The sequence below is a fragment of the Miscanthus floridulus genome, chromosome 3, assembly GCF_019320115.1.
Source record: "Miscanthus floridulus cultivar M001 chromosome 3, ASM1932011v1, whole genome shotgun sequence".
Taxonomy (NCBI): domain Eukaryota; kingdom Viridiplantae; phylum Streptophyta; class Magnoliopsida; order Poales; family Poaceae; genus Miscanthus; species Miscanthus floridulus.
In genome coordinates, this window is record NC_089582.1 from 66,278,197 (window position 1) to 66,287,321 (window position 9,125).

A 9,125-nucleotide genomic window follows, 5' to 3' on the forward strand; every position below is an offset into this window, starting at 1 on the left:
AATCTCATATGAGACTAACATTATACTGCACATAATATTTAATATGGGCCTTATGATTTATTTGATTTAATTGAACTAAAATAGGACAAGCCATTATTAAATCCAACAGATCGGACGACTGCTCAAGAGAAACAGAAAAACTAGCATGAGTACGTTCGGCTTCGATCTAGTATAGTTAGTTGGTCGAGTACTATCATATGTACTCTTTCTTTCAAACATATGTACCATTACCTATGTTGCTGTGTGTGCCGTCCCTAGTTCTCTCTCCAGCCCCATCTCAGCTCTGTCAACGACGAAGAGATTTGAGATTGAGGGAGGCAGCAGAAGACAGCAGGAATCACAAAGAAGCCCATGCATAGGTGCTGCCGTGCTGGTAGTATATTGCTGTGGCCTTTGTAAACTATTTCTAGTGCAGGAGGAGGAAAAAGAAGAAGCCTGAAGCCATACCAGGAGACATATATAGGCCAACAGAGTCAGACATGGGCAGGGCTCCGTGTTGCGACAAGGCGAGAGTGAAGAAAGGGCCCTGGTCACCTGAGGAGGACCGCAAGCTCAAGGAGTACATCCACAAGAATGGCACCGGCGGCAACTGGATTGCTCTCCCTCACAAAGCAGGTAATTGATCAAGTTCGTCACAAGCAAGAGTAGCATGCATGCCTGCTTGCATTATTTAGCCACGATGGTTTGGTGTATCTAAAAAAACTGCATGCATTGCAGGGCTGAAGAGGTGCGGCAAGAGCTGCAGGCTGCGGTGGCTCAACTATTTGAGGCCAAACATAAAGCATGGCGACTTCTCTGATGAAGAGGATAGAATCATCTGCAACCTCTTCGCTACCATTGGAAGCAGGTAAGTATAACAATTGTTTAAACTCTTCTCTACTCTCTACCAGTACGTGCCGGCTCCAGCTCCCAGCCTCCCACTAGATATGCGATTTCCACCACTGCCACGCTAACCGGTGGTGTCAACTGGAATGGACTACTGTAAGTTCGTCAATTTTCAGCCAGACTGATCGTCGCTAGGGTTTAGTACGTTGGCAGAAATTATAAACCATACTCCCTCCTCTCAAATTATAAGTCATTCCAACTTTCTTGAAGAATCAAAACATATCAAATTTTACTAATTTTATATAATAAATAATAATATTTGTAATACTAAATAAATATTATTAGATTCGTCGTTCTTCATTAATCCTTTTGACTCTCAAAAAAGTTTGAATTACTTAAAATTTAAAATGGATGGAGTACAGTTGTATGTATGACATATGTACGTTGAGGTTTAGTCCCACATCGCGTAGCGATGGTGGGGGAGCACAATATATAAGGCAGGAGAACTCTCACCTATCAGACTAATCTTTTGGGTTGGAAAGGCCCAAAGACCTTATATGTTGTAGCTCCAGTGGACCTGGCACCTGTGGGAGTGCAGACTCGTAGTAACGAGCCGGGCCGGAGGCTTGTGGTAACGAGCCAGGCTGGCTGTAAGCCAGCTTCAAGATCCCGATAAAAAATCTCGAGCGTCATGTGTGACTAAGGGGGACCACCGGTTCCAACGATTGGTATCCGTGAGCCCATGGTAAAAAAGCTAAACCCGATAAAAAATCTCGAGCGTCATGTATGACTAATGGGAAGATTGTTGGGGTTTAGTCCCACCTCGTGTAGCGATGGTGGGGGAGCACAACATATAAGGCAGGAGAACCCTCACCTATCATAGTCTTTTAGGTTGGAAAGGCCCAAAGGCCTTATATGCTGTAAGCTAGCTCTAAGATCGTGAACTCGGTGGTCACCACCGGTTCTAATAATTGGTATCGTGAGCCCATGTTAAAAAAAAGCTAAACCCGATAAAAAATCTCGAGCGTCACACATATGGTGGGGGCACCCCGATGTGTGACCCGATGTGTGACTAAGATGGAGATTGTGTCCTACATCGTGTAGCGATAGTGAGGGACACAACATATAAGGCAGGAGAACCCTCACCTATCCGATTAGTCTTTTAGGTTCGAAAGGCCCAAATGCCTTATATGTTGTAGCTCTGGTGGACCTGGTACGTGTGGGAGCGTAGGCTCGTGGCAACAGCCGGGCCGGCTCTTGGGGTTTAGTTCTACATCATGTAGTGATGGCCTATCATACTAGTCCTTTGGGTTGGAAATAGTCCAATTATTTCTTCAACCATGGGTGCCTTGGATGCGCATAAATTATTACTCCATGTGACTACAGGTGGTCGATCATCGCAGCACAGCTCCCTGGGAGGACGGACAACGACATCAAGAACTACTGGAGCACCAAGCTCAAGAAGAAGCTCATGCATAGCCTTCAGCCCTACACCACCCACAACCACCACAGCTTTACCGTGTCATCAGCAGCGGCGGCGGTGACGTCGCCAGAAGCTGCTCCCATCATGTCGCTGCAGCACCTCTCGTCTCCTCATGATTATTCTCACCTCTACAGCGGCGGCGGCAGCTACGGCTCCAGCAACAGCACGACGTCCCTCCTCTCCGCCGCCGTCGGTAGCCGCGGCCTCCTCCTCAATGGCGAGCAGCAGGCGACGACGTGTTTGGACAGTGGCGGCGGCCATGCCATTTACTTTGATGAGCCATGCGCCACCACCATCAGCAGCATCGTCCATGGGCATGGGCTTGGCGCGGAAACCTTTATCTTTGGGGGCCTTCAGTCTCAGGAAGATCATCATCATCACAAGGTACTGCTGCTTGCCGGATCCGGTACCGCTAACCAGCTGGATGAACAATACAACTTTGCCGCCTCCTGCTGCTACGACGAGGAGAAGGCGCAGCCCGTGAAGGCGCCGCCGTCGCTTAGTCTGACGGGCGGCGCCGATGGTGCCGGTGGTACAAGTAGCAGCTTTTTCTACGACAGCATCTACAGCGAGGACACAGCGACAGCGACGACAACGAGAGCTGGTACCCAATAAGGCTAGTTCCTACATTAATTAATCACAATTATCATAAACGAAGGACTGTTCGTACGTTACGTACTATATGTAATTTAAGGGCCGGCCACGGCTCGGGATGAATGAGCTAGCTACGTACTCCATGTGTGTCTACCGTACGTACCTTGTAGTATGTGTTAATGTGATTTCACCAATTAATTGCATGCATTATTAGGCAGATGCTAATGAAAAACAGCCTGAAAATTGAACAGGTTGTGAATTCGAATTGCGTTGCGGTGATCCCTCCTCTGCATCATCAGCTCATATGCTCACGAGTGACCCTGATCTTACAACTGAGTAGCACCACCGGTCATGACACTATTAGAAAACAGACCTTTCATCCCACTTCGATTTTAGCCTTTAGTCTCGATATTTTTTGCGTTCGGGACTAAATGACTTTTAGTCCCGGTTCATAATACCAACTGAGACTAAAAGTCATCTTTAGTTCCGGTTGGTGTCCACCAACCCGGAGTAAAAGTTCATCAACTTTTAGTTCCGGTTGGTAACACCAACCGGAACTAAAGGGTGACCTTTTAGTCTCGGTTGGTGTCTTCAACCGGGACTAAAGGTCTTTTACCCGGGACTAAAGGTCTCCCACGAGTCTATTCAAAAGGAGAGCGCACATGAATTTGTCACAAGTGATGTGCAGTTGAGTTGGTAATATACCTACGCGCGAGGAGAGAGGTGTTGGGTTCGAATCTCATATAGAGCGAGCGAGGCTTCAAGGATTTCTTTTATTTTTTTCTTCCATGGGTGACCTTTAGTCCCGGGTCGTGTGGGGACTAAAGGGCCTTCCCAACCGGGACTAAAACCCGTTTCTCTAGTAGTGTGAGTACCAGTCCAAAGTGTGCATCCTCACCCAACTCATGGCAAGTCATACAAACTACTCTCTCCATCTCAAATTATAAGTCATTCCAGGAATTTTGGAGAGTCAAAGCATGATGTCAACTAAGTATCATTAGATTCTTCATCAATTATATTTTTCATAGTAATACCTATTTGATTTCAAAAATATTTATAATTCTCTTTATAATTTTAGTCAAACTTGAGATGTAGATTCTCCTAAATTCTTAGAATGACTTATAATTTAAAATAGAGGGAGTAAGTAGTTTGGCGAGCTTCGCTGCGCTCTCTCATCCTGCGTGTGTGACCATCATGCACTTATGTTTTATGGGATAGGAGCAATGTTCGGTAAGAAGGGATTAAAAAACTCGTCAGGGATCAATACATGAAAATAAGTCAAATAATTGAAAGTCTTACCTTTGATTTGGTATTCCATACTCAACATGGCACCCACAATTGAACAACATGAAAAAAGTAGACCAATATATAAATATTTATTAGATCTTATTTAATTTTATAATTACATTAGTTCTCAGCGACGATTCTTCAAAAAACTCGAAAAGCAGCTTACCGTATGGAAGAGAAGTATAAAGTTTGGATATTCAAACAAAGCAATCACCTTGGTGTGCCCTCTCATCAGATATCTTATCCCCTCTACACATGGCAATTTTGCTTCCCAATCTCATCTCGGGCATTTTGTCTTCTATTACTGTTATCTGAAACAGTTTTCGATTGGGAAGCTAAAAGGCTTAAATTGAACTTTAGATGGATAGGAATTCACATATTACCACCATCTGTCTTAAATTATATATCGTTTTGGCTTTTCTAGATACATAGTTTTTGTTATGCATCTACATATACTATATGTCTACATACATAATACAATTTGTGTATTTAGAAAAGTCAAAACAATCTGTAAATTAGAACTAGGAGTAATACATAATTTAACATGGATTGTAATTTCGACAGAGAACAGCCATCAGGGCTGCAGATGCATGGATGTAGCAGCTGGCTGAAAATAGACACTGAGGCCATCTTGTCCTATATTTATATTGGGCCTTAATGCAGAGTTACCTAACCACGACATGAGCCTAATTAAATGTTGCATGTATTACCAACCAGTGGTTTTCTTTCTTTTTGAAACATCACCGGTTGACACATGGGCATGTTTAGTAGGGTGGCTAACCCATGACTAGGCTTCAGGAAAGGAACTTTCAGCTATTTGGTTAGCCATAAATTGTCCGAAGCCAGACCCAGCTAAGCCTAGCCTGGCTGTGGGAAAAACGAGATGGGTTTTCGTTCAGTGCTGGCCAGTCTTGCCAAGCCACTGTCGATGTTCTCGTCACCACCCGGACTGTCGCGCTGCTCCGCTCGCTTCTTCCGCCGCCGTGCTGCTCGTCCCGGCGGCCCCGCATGCCCTGCGCTGCTCATCGTCGGAGGTCCCCTCCCCGCCGGAGGTCCCCTGCTCCAACTCCTGGCCGGAGGTCCGTCCGGCGCGAGGACAAGGGCGCCCCCATTCAAGATGGCCTGACCGGTCAGCCGTCGCGCGCCTCCGCGAAGTTCGCACCTCTACTGCGCCGTAGCCAGCGACGGCGACGGTGCCAGCCACAAACGCACGTGATTTCAGCCATGAACGAGGCCCGGCGCTCGGGTGCGTCGGTGTCCGGCGATTTCCTGCCGCCGGAAATTCACCTTCGGATTCGGCTCCCCCAGGCGCAGCCAATGGGGCCGATCCCAAAAGGAGATTGGCGCCCCGACGAGGCTTCTGCTCTCCAATCGACTGGAGGCAGATCTGGTGGATTTCCGTCGATCCAGTGACGAAGCCAGAAAAAAATTTAGGAGGGACTGAACAAAAGAATAGATGTTTTTTATCTTCTCTTAATCTTAGCCCCTCCTACCTGATACATGTATGTATAAAATTTTAAGGGAAGACTTAGGAAAACTCTACGTGCTCGGGATGGGTAGGGGGGGCTGAAGCCCCCTTAGCCCCACCGCTAGCTACGTCCCTGCGTCGATCCACGGCCACGAGGCGATGGGCCCGCGGCCATAGGTGATGTACGTCCTTCAATCCATGGCCAGGATGTGGACCATGGTTGCCACCCGAGGCAGCTCCTGCTTGCCCCCCCGACCACCCCCCCCCCCCCCCCCGACCGATAGGTCCTCGGGGTCGTGGAGCAAGTTGTCACACCGGTCGTCGTCGAGGATGTGCTGCCTACGACGGCCATGGACCAGCTCTTCAGGTGTTCGACGAATTGCCTCAAATTGGTGAAGTTACCTGTATAAAGAGATGACTCCATCTAAAGCCAAACCAACTAACCAAACACACTAGCTTGGCTTAAAGAAAATTGCTAGCCAGGCTTAAAATTGTATGTAATCAAACAAGTCCATCTTGGCTTGCTTAGGGCAGGTTTGGGCTAGCCTGGCTTAAAGAAAACCTCGTTCGGCCAGACTTTATTGTGCTCCGGAGCTCCAGATATGCTATTGAGCATTGTTGAATATAGTAGTACTAAGAGAACCCTGCCTCTCGTAGGTCAAAAACGAACTACGTAGCAGAGAAATCAACGTAGGCCTGAATTTTTTATTTTTTAGTTTTTATTTTGAAAATTTTTCATAAATATATCTCTAGAGGTATGATTTCAAAATCTGGACCCTTAGTTCGGCGCCATCGTTGATGGCGCCGAACTTACACGTCTCGGCACCATAGATTCTGGCGCCTAGGTCAGGGCCATGTTGGCGGCGTGGACGTTGACATAGCAGCTAGCTCAGCGCCGTGGATCTTGGCGCCAAGCTCGGCGCTGTGGAGCTTGGTGCCGTGATATTGGCGCCGAGATCCACGGCGCCGAGCTTATGTTTTAACCCGACGTCCAACCTTCCTGCACTGAGTCTTCTTCCTCTTCTTTCTCCCCCCTCTCGGGTATTTTTCTCTTCCCACTTCGCCCTACCTCACGAATCGGCATGTTGGACCTTGAAAACCTTGATTTGATCCGTAGATCTTTGAGAGCAAGGTATCCTCGCTCCCTCCTAGTTTTTTTCAAATCGATTCGGTATATATTAGTCAGATTTTTCAACTTAAAAATTATCATTACTTAGGGTTTCATGCAATTTTAATATTTATATTATACAACCGTAGGATGCCAAGGCATGGAAAAGCTACCAAACCAAGGTAACCTCAGCGCACGTTGTTATGTTATGGATTCATTGTTGTGGATCAAATAAGAAACCCTAGGTGTAGGGTTTAATGTTAATTACTTTCGGTTCTTAGAATAAAAATGGCTAAATTGTAGTTATAGCCTGGATGACCAGAAATAGCCTTCGACCCATTGCCTCTGCCTAGTGGTGTTCCAGTGCCTATGTGCTTTTGCGGTAATCCTTACAAGGTAGCCAAGTCCGATGAAGAGGACACATATAGACAGAGGTATTGGATGTGTTCCAATTTTACGTTTGAGCCTACACTTCGTCAGCGCCACATTAACAAGATGGTGAGGAATTAATGTTGTGTAATAATTATTTTGTGTCATATGACATCTTGTATGATTTTTTTGTTTTGTAACAATTGTATTTGTTGCAGATCCCTCCATCGCTCTGTGATTTTGAGCAGTGGATCGACACTGAGATCAAGCCTGAAGACAAGGAATGGATGTAGAAACTGTTGAGGTGGGAGATAGAGGATAAGGAGATGATGTAGAAGAGACGCGGAGAGGAGGCTGCAAAAAAGGAGCACAAGGAAGAGGAGGAAAGGAGGTGTGTTGCTACGTATAGGGAGGAGAAAGAGAAGAAGCTTAAGCGTGCACACCAAGCGAAAGCAGCGATGGAGGAGAATCCCGATGCCCTGAGGAATGGAAAGTGGCCTTGTTGCACTCAGTAGTCTCCATTACTTGCTAGTTCTATCATTTATTCATGAACAATGTTGTCTACTGTTGGACTTTTCATTGTGTTGTCATGTAATGCACTTTAAGTATGGGCATGCTTAGGTCATGTACTGCGTTATTTAGTTTATCGATACGTACTTCTAGTATTATTGTGTTGTTTAATGTGTCATAGTATTGGACTTTTCATTATGTAGTTGTTTTCATTATTTATGGTCATAATATTCAGTTTAATATTACGGACGTAGTGAAATGTGATCACGTGCTGCAAACATAATCCTAATGAAGTAGGACATTATATAATATTATAATTCAACTCACATAACACATAAAATGACATATGAGAACATGTACCGAACTAGGGTATAGAGGTCATGAACTAAACCTAACATGCCTTAGGTAATTCAAGCGAACTAATAAGCACAAGAAACACATGGATGTGCCATGTGAATAAGATAGGGTCGTCCTAGTAGTGTGGCCACATAGCAAATTATGTTGCACCTTCTCCTACAGTAGCCTCCCATTGTTGGTGGTGATGGTGGTGGGGGTGACGATGGAGGTCCCTTGTTCTTGTGATTAGGGCAGGTGCAAATGATCATTGCAGAGTGTCTCCTAGTGAACTTTCACCATTGTTGTTGTCGTCGTCTTCGTCTTTCTTGTACCCACTGCTAACTTCTTATTGTAGATTGAAATCAGGCCCAATAGAAACATACTTAACAAACAAAATATAATAGCAATTACCCATGCTAATTCATAGGGTATTCGAGGATCGACCCACCTAGTGAACCCATGGTTTTCTTTGGACTCGGAAAACTACAATAAGTATGTCCTGTGAGTTGTAAGGGTATTCGAGAAACATATTTAACAAATGAAATATAATAGCAATTACCCATGCTCGCGGGCATTTGAAGAAGCGACGACCTCCAGTCAATCCTCTCGGTGAACATCTGCACTAAGCAGTCCTCACCATGCATGCATTTTGGCCAGTCTTTCTTCCTGTTATCGTATCCTCTGAGAGGGCACTCTTTAGTGAAATCACTCTTGCTCTCGGGGAGAAACTAATACACTGGTTTTTCAAAGAAATCAGGCCCTAATAGACCCCTCCCACACAATGGGAGTTCTCTTCATCCCCCCCCCCCCTTTCCTCTCCCACTCCTAAAACCCTTTTCCTCTAGATGACCCTCCAGACATTCCTGCTCCAACGAAACCGAATACTAGTTTAGTTTTCCTTTTGGTTAGCAATGCATCCTAGAACGCATATATAGGCGGAGGCAGGTTTGCTAGCTGTTGTGTTGTGCTTTAAATGCTCCTAAAAAGTCTACTAAGAATCACTGAAAAGCCTACATCGTATGACACTAGAGAGCCTAGATTCCATGACTGAAAAAGCCTATTCGATTTTAGACTTAAATCACTATTTTGAGGGACACTGAAAAGTCTATTCGATGGTGACATGACAAATCACTGTAAAGGCTATT

At 45.4% G+C, this 9,125-nt stretch overlaps 1 protein-coding gene across 1 annotated transcript; it reads left to right on the forward strand.

Moving 5' to 3' along the window:
- The first annotated feature begins 479 nt into the window (after nt 1-479).
- Nucleotides 480-2,923, forward strand: LOC136545903 (transcription repressor MYB6-like). Its single transcript, XM_066537875.1, has 3 exons — nt 480-615; nt 718-847; nt 2,212-2,923. Exons 1-3 carry the CDS (start codon nt 480-482, stop codon nt 2,921-2,923), a joined length of 978 nt encoding a protein of 325 aa, XP_066393972.1.
- Nucleotides 2,924-9,125: the final 6,202 nt, after the last annotated feature.

Bases quoted from the DNA above. Each gene is read 5' to 3' on its own strand.
- LOC136545903 (XM_066537875.1), top strand. From the start codon at position 480: ATGGGCAGGGCTCCGTGTTGCGACAAGGCGAGAGTGAAGAAAGGGCCC. The intron at 616-717 runs GTAATTGATCAA...CATGCATTGCAG, and splicing joins TGCTCTCCCTCACAAAGCAG to GGCTGAAGAGGTGCGGCAAG. The intron at 848-2,211 runs GTAAGTATAACA...ATGTGACTACAG, and splicing joins TTCGCTACCATTGGAAGCAG to GTGGTCGATCATCGCAGCAC.